At 41.7% G+C, this 18,386-nt stretch overlaps 1 protein-coding gene across 27 annotated transcripts in view; it reads right to left on the minus strand.

Annotated features, from left to right (window-relative positions):
* The window catches only part of SUSD1 (sushi domain containing 1), a 142,351-nt gene that overhangs the window by 78,536 nt on the left and 45,429 nt on the right, over nt 1–18,386 (minus strand). For 26 of the 27 annotated variants that reach the window (XR_012506515.1, XR_012506514.1, XR_012506513.1 and 23 more), the window contains exons 7-10: nt 15,470–15,567; nt 14,660–14,846; nt 6,986–7,095; nt 2,922–3,111 (exon numbers count right to left, since the gene is read on the minus strand). Coding sequence is in view for 13 of the 27 variants with exons in the window: in XM_074362004.1 (XP_074218105.1) it covers nt 2,922–3,111; nt 6,986–7,095; nt 14,660–14,846; nt 15,470–15,567 (585 nt within the window). In the remaining 14 variants the exon portion in view is untranslated. The remainder of the gene's footprint in view (nt 1–2,921; nt 3,112–6,985; nt 7,096–14,659; nt 14,847–15,469; nt 15,568–18,386) is intronic. The other variant, XM_074361998.1, reaches the window with a different exon arrangement.

Raw genomic sequence — 18,386 nt, forward strand, 5'->3', positions numbered from 1 at the left:
AATAGTAGGAAGGCATGCTGCTCAGAATTAAAACAACTCTTGGGATCTCTCTAGGGAGAGAAATTCAGAGAAAAGAGCAGGAAATTGGGGCTGCAAGACAACGCATTTCACTTGGAGCGTTTCTTACTGTAAATGTGGGGTCTCCTGCCCATCAGGAAAGAAGGCTCTTTCACTGAACAGACTAAGATCTTCAGCGATGGTGGAGGGTGGGTAGAAACAGGAGAATGAAAGGAGAAATGAAAAGAAAAGTTTCTAAATACATGGGATGGGCACCAAGAAAGACCCGGAGCCACCCCAGTCAAGTTCTAAAATTTTCAAGGAGAGCAGATTCCCTTCCCCCACAGCAGATGGGAAGCCTAGTGTCAGACTGAATCCAAGTAACCTCAGAAAAAGAGATTTCCCCAGTTAAGTTTCAATTCACAGGGGGTGGGCTTCAGACTGCTTAGTAACCTAGAGAGGCTGCAACAACACATGCTAGATTATACTCACTGCTGATAATCTGGGGTCCACTCTGCAAAGGAGGAGGTGACACTGGTCTTACTTTCAGAACTGGACACCATGGCTCCCTGCTTATACACAAGCTGAAATTTAGATCTCATCTCCTACCATTTTCTCCAGCTCACTCTGCTCCGGCCATGCTGGCTCCCCTGATGTTCCCAGAACATGCCAAAGACCCACCTGTCACTTGGTGTCCCCCCTCTGCCCACGTTAGTCCCTCCCTTCCTTCAGGTCTGTGCTGAAATGTCTCCTTATAATTGAGGGCTTCCCTGACCACCAATTGTCACTCCCTTCGCCAAGCCTTATCCTTCATGTGACCACTTAGCCCTACCTACCACATGATATATTTCCTTCCTTCCTTATCTGTCTCCTCTCCAACGTCCTGACTCCAGCCTGCTTTATAGCTGCTGCATTGGTCAGCTATCAGAACCTGCCTGACAGTAGATAGGAAATGAACATTTATTAAATGAATGCATTCACGCCCCCATGGCATTTGAAGGTTTTGCTCATGGTCCAAGGCTGACAAGAGCAAGCTGGGTCTGGACTGACTATGCACTAGGTTCTTGGAACACAATTTTTCTTTTTTTTTTTTTTTTAAGAACTAAATATTTAGTAAAAACCAGTAGGTGTGTGTATTAAAAAGAGGGCCTTGGGGCCAGACGGCCTGTGTTCACATCCCAGCTGTACATCTCACTAGATGTGTGATCTTGGGCAAGTTGTTTAACATCTCTGTGCCTCATGATCTTTATCTGTAAAATGGGAATAAAAGTAATGCCTTCCTCAAAAGGTTGGGTAGGTTTGAGTTGACTCAGGGATAGCACTGTGAACACTACCTGGACATCTTCAGGACTCAGTCAACATGGTCATTATTGCCATCATCATTATTACATGCTAGGAACTGTTCTAAATATTTCACTTGTATCACTCACAAGGTAACTGAGACCCAAGTGCAAGAAGAACATCTAATCCAGGTGGAGGGTGTAGCTCAAGTGGTAGAGCACATGTCTAGCACGCACAAGGTCCTGGGTTCAATCTCCAGCACCTCCACTAAAAAAATAAATAAATAAATAAATCTAATTAACGCCCCCTGTAAAAAAAAAAAAAAAAAAAGGGAACATACCTTTTTGAAAAAATGGGAGGTGAAATCCACACAACATAAAGTTAACCACTTTGTACAACTCAGTGACATTTTAGTACATTCATGGTTTTGTGGAACTGTCACATAATTTTGGTTTTCTAACTTTTGTATCTCTGGGACTTAGACTGAGAAATGGGGAAAATGAAACTTGGAATAAGATGAATTCAACGTTGGAGGCAGCAGAGGAGTAACGTCCACTACAGAACAAGATTTCCAGGCTGCAACACACGCTCAGCCTCAGCGAGACCGCTCTGGCGGAGGCTTGGCAGAGAAGATGCTGCAGAAGAAGAAAATCTGGGACTTTAGAGCCTTTACACTTGAGTTTACAAAGGGAAGTGGATTTTATTTTTAAACTTTAATTTCTCTGAGGATTTAATAATTGGAGGGAATGCATATTCAAATTATGATCTGGAAATGTATCTGGGGACTAGGTTTATGCTGTCCTGAGGTATTCATGCAGCCTCTTCTGATACAAGGTATAATCTGAGATGAAAAAATAGAATAAAAGTGAATTTCCAGCCTCCAGGGCTGCATGGCCCTCAGTAGTGTCTATTACATTTCAGAGTCTTCCAAGTCCAAAGACCAAAGTGCCCACTCCTGGCCCACAAAGAACAGTGGTGAACAGAGAAAGGCCGCAGGAAGGCAGCCGCAAGACCCATCCTATTCTACTGTCTTTCACTTGAAGCGGGCAGCCTCTCTGTGGGGTTGCCCAGAAATGTGTGTGTTAAACCTAACTAAGGAACAAAAGACATTGTAGGGACGTCGGCATCCCTCCCCACTAGGGGGAGCTGTGGAGTTGGCACAGCCGGCCTCTATGTGACTTCCTCACCAGCCACGGGGGGAGGAGCCTGACCTGCTTAGGCCACTGTCCTCTGTGTCTAACAAGCTCCTACAAGGCTCAGTCAGGAGGCTTCTTTGTCCTCCCAGTAGTGCACACAGTGCAGCTCCCGTTTCTGATCTCCTTGGTTCTAGTCCACAATGACTCCTCTTAGGGTCCAGCTGTCTTAGGTTTGGGGTGACAGATAGGAAGCCTTACAGTATTCTCCACCCATCACTCCTGGGGAGCCCTGAGTAAGGCAGTCCTTCCTGGTCTGTACCCTCTCTGACCGGAACCCCCATGAGGAAGGGGACAGGTGGTAAGATTCAGGCACCCTGAACCCCAGACCAAGTTGGTAGTTTGTCAGAACGAGAACCCAGGTCTCTTGACTCCGAGACTAGCATCCTTTACGCTCCTCCATATGGTACAGTTGACCTGAGATACCAAACCGAAGACACCTACACTTACCTCCTGGTGTGGTTACTGTTGTTTGCACCGAGTGCTGCTCGGGAGATCCCAGGAGGGTGACGTTCACGGTGTAATTAGTTGCTGGATAGAGATCTAAACACACCACGGCAGCTTGTTCCCTCGTTGTGAAGTTCAATGATGTTGCGTGATAAAAATGACTCAGATACCACTTTCGACCCAGAACTTGAAACTGTCATGAGATTGAAAGAAAGTAACGTGTTAAATTTGTTTGGCTTGCAGATACCTAGGCTATAAGCAAAATGGAAATAAAGCAAAAAGGTTCCTTCTCCTTGTCTGCACCAACAGAGAATTATTTCTAATACAGTAGCAAGCTGAACTAGGGAAGGACTTCACAAAGCTAACCCACCTACCCTAGTCAACCTCCCCCTCAACCAGCTACAAGACCAAGCTTAGAATGCATAGCTATGTTTCAGATGGACGAAGTGCCAGTCTCTTCTAAAGTAATCCCTTGAGCCTCCCCAGGAAAAGGAAACTATACTGGAATTACTGGGTAAAATTCTTTTAATTTCTTTTTATTCATAAGGGAATCCACAGATAAGCCTCATGGAACAGACTTTTTAAACTTCATGAGGACTACCCCCAAATTATGCATTTAAAGCAACTGAGCAATTGTCCTTAGCTCGATCCTTCCTGTTAGAGCTCTGGTAAAGAGTTTTTGGTCCACTGAGTCACCATACACACTGCTCACCCAATAACAACTCTAACCATCGCCAACTCAAGATATATGTATAATATAGGGACTTACAAGGGAAAAAAATATGTGAAGGTCCCAGGAGTAACATGATCAGCCCTTGATCAATCAATGTGCTTTAGCTGGATATCCATGTATTTTGTGTTTCCTTTGATGCTCATGTCATTGGCTATTCCACACTCTATCCTTCCTCATCATTGTCATTCTTCCACAGGCATCCAAGACCCTGACACCTGGCTCACTGGGAGATTCCTCTCTCCCCCAATTCCTAGTATGCCCTTGGGTAACATATAGATACGCCACAAAAACCTGACCTCCCAGGTTCCATGAGTTCAGTGCTATGAAGTTTCTCCACTCCACTTTAGCTGCCCATATCCATGGCCACATCCTAGGCGGCACCGTCCTCTGAACTGCTCCACCAAGATCTCACAGTCCCCTACTCTTTTGGACCACTCACTCTCACCATGCCTGGTCTCTCTCAAGATTTCTGCCCCCAAGATTTCCTCACTCAAGACTGTCTACCAGTATTCTACCACCCCCATCCTAGTCTTCCCCATCTCTCTCAGAAACCATTGTCTGTCACTTCCACCAGTCTCTTTGCCTCATACCCTTATACTCTTGCCCCTTTGTTCTCAATTCCACCCATTCTAGAAAACCCAAAGCACTGGGTCCATCCAGATGCTTGACTTCACCCCGTCTGCATTCAGACTGCTGCCATCTGCTGAAGAAAACCTCACAACTTCGCAGGCTGCTTCTACAAAGTCGGTCTCATCCTAAACTACATGCAGTTCATTCTTTAAAGAAAAAAATTACTTTCTAGCCACAAGCTTTGAATCACACTGTATATGCAATTTCATAATGTCCTTTTCTTCAATGACATAAAGGTTTTTCTCTATCGTGAATTCATTCTATGAATAGATTGAGTGCCTATGGTTTGCCAGCCAGGGAACACAATGGAAAAGAAGATACAGGCCCTGACTTCAGGGAACTCACAGATAAGTATTCAGGCAAATAGGACACCCAGGGATAAGTGTCATAAAACATGAGGCTGTAGGAGCACCCAGGAGAGACACCGGAGCCTCCTCTTCGGGGATCAGGGGAGGCCTCCCCGTCTTAATTGCGGACTGAAGGAGAAAACTAGCACGAACCAGGTGAGCCGGGGATGTGAAAAGTCAGGGTACGGAAAACAGTTCAGATAGCAGCAACAGCGATTGGAGGAGGAGGTCAGTGAAGGCCTGACGATGACTGAGCTGAGCACTGAAGGACCAGCAGGAGTTAGCCAGCTACCGTAAGGGAGGGGAGGGCACTGCCGGTGGGGGGGTCACATATGTGGAGACACAGGGCTGAAGGGCGCGCAGGAAGTCTGTTGGGAAGAACACGGCCCAGAGTTATACAGTAGATTAGGCCCGAAGAAGTCGATTTAGGGGTCTTCCGCATGGAGATAGTCAAGGAAGTCAAGAGAATGGGTAAGACACCCAAAGAGGGGTCTACAATGACAAGAGAACAGGCAAGGCGCAACTTTGATAGTAATCAAATTTAAGGGTTAGGCAGGGGAAGGGAGACTGAGAGGGGTCAAACCAACAGGCGAAAAAAGAGACTATCAATAGGAGTATTGGCCCACGGCAGCAAATGTTGGCCGGTGTGGAGCACAGCATATTTTATGTCTGCATAGTGTTCTATCCGGTGAATGTATGATTATTTATTGAACCAAATCCCTACTGATGGACATTTAAATTGTTGCCAATTTCCCCTATTATAAATAAAGCTTCAGAGAACAAAATCTTTCTGTATGTGTCTGAATAATTACAGTGCACTTTTGAAAGTTTACTGATAGATGCTAGCACATAACGATTCCAGAAAAGCCATGCTAATTTAAGTGCCCACAGCTGTGTAACTATATTCTCTCCAAGTTTATAGAAAAATCATGGTATCTCATGGTTTAAATTTTTTTTTTGAGGCATAATGTGTTCATGTGTGTTTTGGCAGTGTGGATAGTGTCTTTTGCAAACTGCCTTTGAATGCTCACTTTTTCCCACACAGGATTTGTTAAGAATGTTTCACATGTTACTCAAATCAATCTTTGTCTAACATATTAAAAATAGCAATTTTTTCAAGTGAACTCTTTAATCATCTTAAGAGTGAGAATTAAGAGTTGTCTTAACCAACTGTCCCAGAACCATTTATTTCTGTGCTCATTTGAAAAATCATCTTTATTTAATATTAAATTATTAGGATACCTGAATATATTTCTAGGTCCAGTGTTCTTATATCTCACTCACCTGCTTAAAATCCTTCAGTGACTCCACACAAACATCAAAATAAGATCCAAGTTCAAGCACAGGATACAGGGACAATCAGGTCACTGCTCAGATTTCTGACTCACCGTTTTTCACCCCTACTTGCTTTTTCTCTCTTCCCCAAGAAAGCCATGTTCTCTGTCACCCAACAAACTACTCTCTTTGCCCACGATGCCCTTCTTCACCTCATTTGACCTCTTTTATCTGGTTAAAAAGCAGACAGCAGCAGGGGAGGGTATAGTTCAGTGGTAGAGTGCATGCCTAGCATGCACAGGATCCTGGGTTCAATCCCCAGTACCTCCACTAAAAACAGATCAATAAATAAACCTAAGTACCTCCTCGCCACCGAAAAAAAAAAAAAAAAAAAGCAGACAGCATTGTTTTTGCTTCTTGTTAAAAAAAAAAAATTGCACCTGGACATCTACACACAAACATACAATCTCCTATTCCATTTATTTACTTTTTACCAAAGCCCTCATTATACCACATTGTAGTTGTCTGTTTATGTGTATATATCTGTATTAATTTGAATTAGAACATCCAGGTCTTCATACATGATATTCTTTTGGCAAATGGTTAATGAATTAATTTTAATTTAATATTTAGTCCACTCTCTGCCAGATGATTTGCTAGGCACTAAAAATGATACCAAAATAACAAACCTCAGTTCCTGCCGGAATACACTTATAACTTCACTTGAGATTTGTGGTATTTATAAATTCAAGTGAAATGAGGACCAAGAACCCTGCAATAACGTTCTTAAAAACCCATATGCAAGTGTGAATTTGATGACAAAATAAGCTGCAACTATAAATGTACTAAAATATATGTGAAATACCAGACAGAGAAAATGGTAACAAATCGCCAAGTAACAGTGCCTTCCTTCAATTTAGTCCCTCACCTGCATCCATCTCACATCCATCTCTAGAAACAAAAAAATCAGTCTAGAAGTTCATTCTGTTAGTGTTTTTAAATACTCTGGATCTTCACTTGGAGAGCACTCAAATTTTTAAGCAATACAATTCTTTAACAAATAGCACAAGAAATCGTCTTACTTGGTACATGCGTTCTGATCCAACTTTCCTAGAATGCCTGTTCAATTTTAAACAAGCTTCATTAAATATTGAAATATTGAAAATCCCATCATCTTCTAAGAGATCATCCTCTAAAAGATAAGAGAGAACACAGGGGAAGGTTGCATCATCTTAGCAAAACATACCACGGCCAAGTACAGCCGAAGCTCTGAGAGCCAACAGAGTGTCTGACAGCAAGAACATTAAATCTGGCTTCCAGTCCTGGCTCTATAACTTCTTAGTTGCATGACCTTAGCTAAGTCACTTAACCCCTCTGAACCTCAGTTTCTTTATTTGTGACATCAAGTAGTCTGGTTTCCTTTTCTTACATCACAGGCTGTTGAATCAAATGAAGTAACACATATACTTAAACTGCTGTAAACCAATAAAGCTGTGAGATTTTTAAAAAGCTAATTCTATCACTTGGATAGTCCACAAGTAAAATGTCATGAAATTAAGTATATCAATAGCCAGAAAGTCTGAGACTAAGGAAAAAGCTGAATACAGTTAAAGGTCATGATGTAGAATCTTAAAAAAAAAAAAAAAAAATTTTATTTACAAACCAGAAATAGACTCACAGACATAGAAAACAAACTGTGGTTACCAGAGAGGGAAGGAGAGGGGAAGGACAGACTAGGAGTTGGGGATTAACAGGTACACATTACTATATATACATCAGATAAACAACAAGGACCTACTGTATAGCACAGGGAACTATATTCAGTTTCTTGTAATGCGCTGTAATGGAAAAGAATTTGAAAATATGTACATGTATAACTGAACTGCTTTGCTATACACCTGAAACTAACATTGTAAATCAACTGCACATCAATAAAACATAAGAATTACTTTAAAAAGCCAAAGGTCATGGATTAGACCTCTTAGACCTCTCAGAGCAGGTGTTTCCAACCTAGAAGATAACCAGAAAGTAGATGATCGGGCAAGATGTTGGTTCTCATAGGAGACAGTATTTCAAGAGCCACTCAGATGAGTACTAAGGCAGTAAAATAATCAGAGAACAGCTGTATTTCCAACACTGTACAGAAAAAGAAAGTCATTTCATGTCTCCTCCAGTCTAATTCATTCCGTCGATGTTCTATTTTCTTAATGTATAAAAAAAAAGACGAAGAAGAATTTTGTTACCAATGAATAAAAAACTCACAGAGAGTCCAGTAGTACCATGGCTCATTTTCAAGGAAAAGCAGATTTCCTAACAAACAAATCCATACATTTTCTACGAGTGAGAAAAAGCTTCAATGTCTAGCAGAGAGAAGCTTTTTATAACTACCTTTTGGGTGTATTTCTTTCTCCCGTGGGAGTCTCTGCTACCTAAGAAGTAATGATAATAAATTATTCTATTCAAAATGGGAATTGTCCACAGCATTTCAAATATCACCGACATATACAGCACCCAGCAGTTAGCTGAGAGTAAACAGTCTTGGCTATAATTGGAAAATTTAAAAGTATGGTTATGAGAGAATATTTGAAGACCTATTACATGTGCTTTGCTTTATCTTCCCAACTTTTATTTTAAAGATTTCATAAGGACGCCAGAAACAAAAATTGCCACACGCACACATATGATTTTGAGGCACACCAAATATGTGTATGGGAGAAATTCCACATACGGTATCTGTCTGCACACACACACACAACATACAGCAGAGGTACTATCTGCACAGTTTCCATCTCAGTATGATTTTCCCACTTACAGCCATTATAGTGGGAAAACAAAGGCACCTGGCTCCCAGTTCCCACCCCCAATCTTGACAGAAGCGACTGAGAATCATGAAAATGGGTCAAAATTTGCATCTGGGTTGGAAAGAAGGGTTGATTGCCATCCACAAGGCAGCAACACGAAGATGGTTCTGCCCAGCACAGTGTAGAAGAGATCAGGCAAAGAAGGATGCTTGCTGAGAGCGACTGTGCACCATGCCTTCTGAGCAAAGGGGCAGGGTCCCAAAGCCTTAGAGGCACCAACTGGGGGAGGACTGGTGCCCACAGAGGTGGGGCTGGGAGCAAGGACAGGCCAGAGCCCTGGTCCATCTGGAGCCATTTAGCTTGGTGGTTTCCAATCCTAAATGCATATCAGAATCACCTAGACATAGCAGAGCTGAAGTAAAGCCTGGGCATCTGTGGTTTTTGTTTTTTTTTTTTAATTCACCAGGCAATTCTGATAGGCACCCAGGGTATATACACTGCTAGTAAGATTACTATTCCTACTTCTCATGATAGTAATAGCCTTTCCTTAGCACAATGGAGATCAGCACCAGGAAGGGACTTCTAAGGGGACGCCTAGGGACCTGGAGGCCCCACCTGACAGAGAGCCAGGGTTGGCAGAAGGAAGGACTTGCTTCTTCCCTGCCTCCGTAGGCTACAGCCCCATAATGAAGCCAGGCGACGCTGAGCTGGCCCAAGAGCTACACAGCTTCAGCAATCAAGATGGCAAAGTGCTCAGAAGTAAAGTTCCAGGCAGTAGGCTTTCCCACAGCTGCTCCGCAGAGGACACTGACTCACCCAACCAGCAGGGAATCCTTCAGGATGAGATCTGAGAGAAGCACGCTAACATTACCCAGTAAAATGTAAGATCAAAGGGACTGACATTCATTTTATTATGAAGGAAACATCAAACCTAGATAAAACTTTTATCTTCCAAGGATAAGTAATCTGGGGGGAGGGGAGGAGCCTATGAAATGATCCTACAAAGAAGAACAGGGAGGTCGTGCTCAGGAGGCGAAGAATGAACACTTTAGGGAAAAAATTGAGCAAAAGAATGGTAAAATTCAGCAACATCTGTTTTGTACTTTCGGAAAAAAGTTTTAAAGATGGATTCAAACAGATAAAGGATGACATGGTAAGAGAATGTGACAGCAGAGAGGAAACTGGCTGAGAGAGGCAGAAATAAAAAGGGAACTAGGTAAGACAAAAAACCAGGAAATGAAAGTGCAACAACAGAATTTAAAGTGCATCAGAAATGTTGCCTGTTGACAAACAACAGGTTCCTTCCGTATCGCACAGGGAACTATACTCGATACCTTGTAGGAGCTTCTAATGAAAAAGGATACGAAAATGAATATATGTACGTATATGTATGACTGAAACATTATGCTGTGCACTCGAAATTGACACAACATTGTCAACTGATTATACTTCAATTAAAAAGAAAAAAGAAGAAGAAGTGTTGCCTATTCATAAAAGGCAGAGAAAAAAAAGGCATGGATCTGGAAAAAAAAAAAAAGAAAAAAATAGAAGACCAATCCAGACAGACAAGAAATTCCACACGGGAGTATCTGAAGAACCCAAGTAATAATAACAATCAGAGATTTAATGAAAGAAAATGTTCCTAATGGGTCGATAAACTGAAATCGGAAGATCCAGAAAGTCACAGGGGCACTAGGAAAACTTAGTGAAAAACATTAACATGTATATAACCCGTGACTGAAGTTTCATGAGAGAAGGGATTTCCGTCTCATTCACTATGGAAATCCCAATGCCTAAAACAATGTCAAACACATAGTAGGTGGTCAATAAACACTGACCGTGTGTATGAGTAAATGACTAAAGTCTCGACCCTCACACATAAAGAAAGCCTCTGTGATATCCAGGCTGAAAAATCAGATTGCCTACACAGGAATTATTTAAAACCACACCTTCAAATTCCTCTTTCAAAACTTTAAATTCCCGAAACCAAAGTGAAATGCCCCTAGAATTCTGATAACAAAGGTTACGGCCCAAGAATTTTATTTTCAGTCAAGCTCCCATTCACTTGTGAGGACAATAAAAGGACATTCTCAGAAAATCCTGGGCTCAGAAAGTATCCCATTCTTCAGTAAATAGACAAAAGTCACTATACAGAGAAAAATAAGAATAGAGAAAAAACAGATAAACTGGTACCAAAAGACTGACAGTACTGAAACTATAGAAACATATACTTGTTTAAATAATTATTATAAACACTGCTATAAATCAATATAAAAATGAATTCTTTAACGATTAATACATGTTTAAAATAATTAAAAATAAGAAGCTGGCAATAAAATGCCATATTAAACCAATTACATATGGGGAAGCAAGAGGGAGGGGGAAGAATAAAAGAAAGTAAAGAATGCTAACTTCCTTATATTACTGGGGGAGAAGTTAACACCAGTTCAGTCTTTTTTTTTTTTAATTGAAAATACAGTCAGTTTACAATGTTGTGTCAGTTTCTGGTGTATACCACACTGTTTCAGTCATACATATACATACATATATTCCTTTCCATATTCTTTTTCATTATAGATCACTACAAGATATTAAATATAGTTTCCTGGGCTATACAGCAGAAAGTTGTTGTTTATCTATTTTATATATAGTAGTTAGTATCTGCATAGTTCAGTCTTAACACTGGTAATCAGAGAAATACACATTCGAATCGAACTTTTTCGTTTTTGTTCTTTAATGAGTAATGTAGAATAAAAGCAAAACCTATACTGTCTGGCTTACTAAAAAAAGCAAATCTGTGCATCAAAAAGAGAAAACAATAAACATAGTAATGCAGCATAAAAAGAGAAAAAATTAAGATGACAGAAGAGAGGAAAATCATACCACAAACAATACTAATGTAAACTAACTTAACTACTGCTTTTCTCAAAAAGGTTTGCAACATATGCTGTCTCCCAGAGTACATTTATAGCAGTGTTATCCACCTAAAGAACAAGAGTAGTCAAAGGCATAGCATGCAAATAGAAGCACAAACAAAGCAAGAAAACCAATATTACTATCAAAGTATAATTCAAGACAAAAATATTGAACAGGGTAAAGCAAGCCATTTGTTAATAGTGAAAGTTAGAATATACAATTAAGATATCAATCACAAACATAAATATCATAACATCAAAATGTGTGAAACAAAACAATTAGAATTTCTAAGAGAAACTGAGAAAAACAGCAATCCAAGCAAGCAAAAAACAGTAACAACAAAGAACCCCAGAAATCCTGAAAAACCTTACTAGCAGAGTTGATTTAAGATTAGATCTCACCTTACTTTCAAGCACTCTATCTATTATCACAAAACTTTGCCAAGTAGTAATCCTCAAGAATGTCAATAAATCCCCCCAAAGAATACCAAATATAAGAAAACTAGAAATTAACAACAAAGTGTGAATGTTTAAAAAAATTTTAAACCTACCACTTGATAATACTTATAATTAATCCTCCAATTAATGGGGAAGTCAAAATAGCAATTATATAATGCTTCGATAGTAAAGGTAAACAGAACATATATTAACATCTTTCTAAATAAGTCTTCAATCAAGGGGAAAATCAGAATAGGAATTATGTCTTGAAAGTAAAGATAAAGAAAAAACATATCAATGCCTAAGGAATTCTGCCAAAGCTCAGATCCAGAAGGGAGAAAGAGGGGAGGGTATAGTTCAGTGGCAGAGTGCCTGCCTAGCATGCATGAGGTCCTGGGTTGAATCCCCAGTACCTCTATTTAAAAAAATAAATACATGAATAAACCTAATTACCCACCCCTCAAAACAGAAGGGAGAAAGCATTGAAGACTTTTCTTATCAAACAGAAAATAATGGAAATAAGCTGAATTATGCACTCAGCTCAAGAATTTAGTAATAGAACAGCATAACCAACTTAAGAGAATCAGAGAGAAGGAAATAAAAAAATAAATAAAATAAGGAGAGAAATTAACGAGGCAGAGAAAGAAAAACAACTAAAAAACCCCAGAGATTATTTGTGGGGAAAAGAACAGTCATAAAACAGACAACCCAAACTAAGCTACTCAACTTTAAAAAGAGAGAAAAAGCATTAGGAATCAAAATAACCTGGGTTTATAAATAACCTGTAACCCCAGAGGAGTTGTAAACAAATATTCCATATGACATTCTGCCCATATGTTCAAAATTACAAATAAATGGGTATTTTTTGGAAAATATAAATTAGAAAAATTGACTCAACAAAATGTAAGACACTTAAGCAGACCCTCCCCCAAAAAAAAATCATAAAAGAAATTGACAAAGTTATCAAAGGATTTTCTCCAAAGGGGGTGAAACTTAAATGATCTTATGAGAAAATGTGTCCAATTTTAAAGGAAGGGAATAATTCTAAAGTGATATAAACTTTTCCGGAGCATAAAAAATATGGAAAACTTCCCAGTTCATTTTAAGAGAACTAGCATAATGCTAATAATGAAATCAGAGGATCTAGACGGGGAGAATGACAAATCTTCATGAGAGTGCAGAAGTAAACAGGAAAGACAAAACCTGAACAGACATTGAGTAAATGTAGAAACGTACCTTGTTCCCAGTTGGGATGATTCAATATAAATCCCAATTCTCACTAGATTAACTTGCAAATTTAATCCAATTCCACTTACAATTTCAGGCAGAGGAAGGAGGTCTGGAGACATTAGAAAACTCAGCCATGGTCCCCCAACTCTTAAACGGCAGAGTTAAGAGCCAAAACCAGGTTTGCCTGACCTCCAAAGACCATGCTTCTCCCAGTGGAAATTAACTTGAAAAGGTAACTGGATATCAGTTAAAAACAGCTGACGCTGAACAGCAAGCTGTCATTCTGATTGAACAGTGACAGATGAGTCTGAAGTCCTGGGATGATCTTTCAAAGAAGACATGTTCCTTATAAACCCATAGTAGTTTATTGTCAATTTTGAACAACTTTCTCGAATTAGTTACTGTATTAATTTGACAATATCTTTCCCTACATAGTATTTACTTAGAAAGAAGTCGTTTTATTTTATTTAAGTACCCTGGGGCCTATTTTGTATAATTTCATAGCTGGCTTTATATTGTTAAGATTGGCAGACTTTTCAATTATTTCTGCCAAATCCGTGTTACTTCCCAGTTTCTAGGGGCAGCAATACCTGAAGGTTAGGTTTTCTTAAGTGGGACATCAGATAGCTAGTTGAGAACAACCTCAACTCACCCAAAATAATAAATGACACCAATGGCTTCTCAAGGTTTGCTTATAAGGTATTTAATTAGTCCTCACACTCCATAAGCAGCATTATTAAAAAAAAAAACCTATTGTAATTGTCACAATGTTATAAAAACCCACTTAATAATAACTATGTGCATTGGGGTTTTTTATGACTTCTTGAAGCTCCTTCCTGTCCACTGCTCTTTTCACCCAACATATGCTCTCCTGCATTCTAAGGCTGCCACCCTTTATCCACTTGCCTCCTCTCAGCTCAATTCTCCACCCTCATCAGTCCTAGGGTCAGTTCCCATCCTAGATGTAAAGCTTTCCCTGACTCCTTGTTTCTCATGGGCAAGAGTAAGGAATGACTTTTGAGTTTTCTACCAAAGACGAGCCACGTGGCTGCCCTCTACTGTCTTGGATAATTGAAACTGCACCATGACCTACCGCTCTCTTCTTTTAAATGCCTTCTTATTACCTTCCACGTCAACCAGAGGACCCAGCTGAGAAGCAATACATCAGTGCCCATACAACCTGGCATCAACAGGATGGGCATCTGTCTTACTAGACCCGCTCTGGTTCTGACCCCCTGGAGTAATCGGTCCCCTGGCTACAAATCTCAGAAAGCAACTGTGAACTCTCCCGACCAGTGGATTCTGAAACACATTTCCCCACATCCTGTGCTTAGCACCTTCTAGGAGGAAATGAGACTTCACCTCCACCTACCAGCTGTCTGGAACCCAATGATGGCTGGCACAGAGCGTCTGGGAGGGGCGGCAGAAATGCTGACGGTGTAGTTGGTGCCCTGGTGCAGATCTAGGCACATTTCTGGGGTCCTGCTCTCTGTGGTCAAATTGACCGTCTCCTCATGAACTGATTCCATTGAGTCCAACCGGTGTCCTTTTATGTGCACCTTTGGGAGGGGGGAAGACAAGCGAACCCAGCATGGCTCCAGTTAAAACAACCGAGAGAGACGCTGTGGTGCTGGGACCTACACGCCTACTACTCCCTTTCATGTTGCACTGCTCATCCCGGGGGAGAGAAGTAAGGCAGACCTCTGCTATCAGGTATCTGATGAGGAAATCTGACCCGCCCAGTAACCCATAAACCCTGAGCCGGGACAGAAGCTGAGGAGTCTCTCTAGGGAGTGCTAGCCTACACTCCAGTGACCGGCGATCAGGGGAGGCAGTCACTACCGGAGACTCACTCGCTGCATCCTGTCACCAAGGCGGCAGATGCTTTGAGGCTTGCTCTGGGGGAGTGAAATACAAGAGCTTGGAAACAAGCGATAATGATGCCAAATAAAAATACATCCCCCCCCCACACACACACCCTGGAGAATGACAAATATACTAACCATAAAACCTAAAATAAAATCATCCAGACATCTTAAGAATCCTGTCCACTTTTTAAAAGAACTATGGGATCAGGAAGCAATGAGATTGAGGAGCAATTCTGGAAGCAAGTCCCGCCAACTCACCTTCCTGAGGGTTACCATTCCCGCCCTAGCAGGAGAAAGGAGATCACTTTACTTACCATGTACGCAGTCTTGGAGTTTATTCTTCCTGGGTTTATTCGCCACCTCACACAGGTGTTGTTAAACACGGATACATCATTAATTTCTATAGTTATTTCTAAAATGGAAAAGGAGAGAGCCCACTCACAAAAATGCATCAGTGGGCTTTGGAAAAATCCCGATGGCCACCATGGGAGAGGGCACGATGTAGTTTCTCTGCCCCGCTGGTGTCTCGGCAGATCACCATTCATGCTCTGATACAGAAACTGAATCAGCAATTCAAGCTATCTGGGGCCAGTCACTCGACGTAATGTCATCATGAAGGAGCTTGGCCCATTACCTGACTTGGAGGAAAAGGAAAGAGTCTCACCTAAGTGTAGGTGAGAATTCCAACCTGTGGTTGGTCTGACAGGCCACTGGATGCCCCTGGTTTTCCACTCAGGTGGGGTGGAAAGAGGCCCAGAGCTGAGCCCCGAATCTTCCCTGCAGCTGCACAGGTAAGACCAGCTTCCGCCTTCCTCACCCCACCTGGCTGATGGAGCGCTCATTTCCAGGTGACTGCTGTGCCCCAGAGGGAAATGACATGCATTACCACGGGGGGCCATTCCTCAGGAGCTACCCATTGGGGTGAACCGAATAAATCCTCCCTGCATACTTCTGGGACTCCTTTAACTGACACTACTGAATCCTGATTTATCAGGAAGTCACTGATTTCAAGTTGTTCTGCTTCCTTTAAATATTCTATGTGTATTGCATGTAATAAATTTGGCAACGTGGGAAACTGTATTAGGGCTTTGGTTCCTGAGGTAACACAGTTTCCAGTGGACCCAGTAAACCACCTAGGAAGTTGTTCTGATGAGAAGGGAGCAAGGATCTAGCTTTTTATCTACTTAACAAATTCCCTGCAGATAAATAAAACTATTTTCATTTGCAGTTGACATAATCTTGTCTATAAAAAAATCCTAAGAAATTCACACACACACACACACACATACACATAAACTATTAAAGATAAGAAAGGCATTCAGCCAGGTTGCAGGGTACAAGGCTAATGTACAAAAATCAATTGTATTTCTGTACACTAGCAAGGAACAATCCAAAAATGAAGTTTTTAAAAAATTCACTTATAACAGCACCAAAAAGAAAAAAAGGGATAAATGGGGGGGTTCAAGACTTGCAGATACTAACTAATATATACAAAATAGATAAACAACAAGTTCATACTGTATAGCACAGGGAACTATATTCAATATCTTGTAGCACCTTATGAAAATGAATATATGTATGTTCATGTATGAATGAAGCATTATGCTGTACACCAGAAATTGACACAACATTGTAAACTGACTATACTTCAATCAAAATATATATGCACACACACACACACACACAAAGAAATAAAACTCCCTGCAGATAGAGGTTACCATATTACCAGCTCTGGGGGAGGGAATCATCACCTCACCAAACAGGAATACTCCTCAGCCCACATTCAGGCTTCCCCATTGAATCAGACATCCCTCGTGGACGCTTTAGAGCCTCTCAGCCTCTCCTCTCCCTTATTCCAGCCCCATGTGGGCTTTGACAACAGGACCACGTCTTGTCCCCTGTTCTGGGGCTTCCCTGCTGCACACCAAGCACGTGTAACCTAGAGGTTCAGGGGAATGAACACCTCACAGGGACAGGAGGCAGGGGATCCTGCCCCTGATCTTCCTTCCCCATGAAGGCCAGTCCTACAAAGACTGGGCGTCACTGCAGTGACAGAGAATCACCTGCACTTAGTGAAGATCCATGCAACACGGCGTCCTTAAACTGGCTCTCCTTCCTGCCCTGCTACCCTCACCTCCACCCTCACCCCTGCCTCCTGAGATTTCATTCCCTGTTGTGTAAGAAACATGAGCCCTCTGCCTCAGGCCCTGTTTTCTGGGAAACCCAAGGTAAGGCTCCCATCATGAAGGGTGAGAAAGATATGCCTCCACCCCAGGAGATGCCTTCCTTCATCTTGGCTCCTGTCCTTCCTTCTAGTACATCTCTTCTCAGCCTCCAAGTGGGAAAGGGATTCTGCACCTTAGGCACCTGTAGGGCAGACTCACTTCTCCTGTGCTCAGAAGGAATACGACCTTTAGATAGATGCTGGTCTACTGATCTCTTTGCCCATGGAAGATTTTATGTCTTTACTAAGTCATACCATCAGCAGCATTACCAAGATTCTCAGTGGCACATTACACCTGGTCTTGGGTAGGCTCAGGTCAGCTGCCTGTATGTGAGCATAAATAAAGGAGAGAGAGGAAAACAGGCAAGCTTCTGGAGCGGTACCAGAGGATCACGATGCCTGTCCAAAGCACTCCTCGGTCTCTCCATCAACGCTTCTCCCCAAGCACAGATCGTTTGAAATCAAAGAAATTCTCCACTCCTGGACATTAGTTCCCTGAGAGATGCAAAGACCCTGTTTGTTCACCTCCTTGGGTACAAAGATGATGCTGGCACCAGTCTCATAAGCTTGAACAAGCCCCAAATATTCCAACACCTTCCTTCTTGAGAGCCCTTCTAAGCTCTAGAGCTCTGGACTCCTCTGCTCATGCCCACGTCCCTCTGATACTCACACACCACCTGGTCCAAAAGGAAAAGGAAACATCCCACCCCTCACCTTCTTTCTGAGTTGCCAGTAAAGCAAATTTCCTTCCCGCTCGGGACCCCTCTGCCACCCAAGCAGAGACTAGAAAGGAGACATGAAAGTTTCCCTTCTTGTTCTTCCTTTTTGCTTTCACTATGGCAACCGCAAATGACATCTCAAAAACGCCATCTGCCTCCAGCCTGTGCCGTGCTCTCTGCACAGATGGGGCCCAGATCTGATTATAGGGATGTCAGATATTTCATCCCAAGGAGCAGTTTAATAAAATTCGGTTGGTTTTCCCTCCAGGGTGTCTACAAATCAGCTGG

The sequence above is a fragment of the Camelus bactrianus genome, chromosome 4, assembly GCF_048773025.1.
Source record: "Camelus bactrianus isolate YW-2024 breed Bactrian camel chromosome 4, ASM4877302v1, whole genome shotgun sequence".
NCBI lineage: Eukaryota > Metazoa > Chordata > Mammalia > Artiodactyla > Camelidae > Camelus > Camelus bactrianus.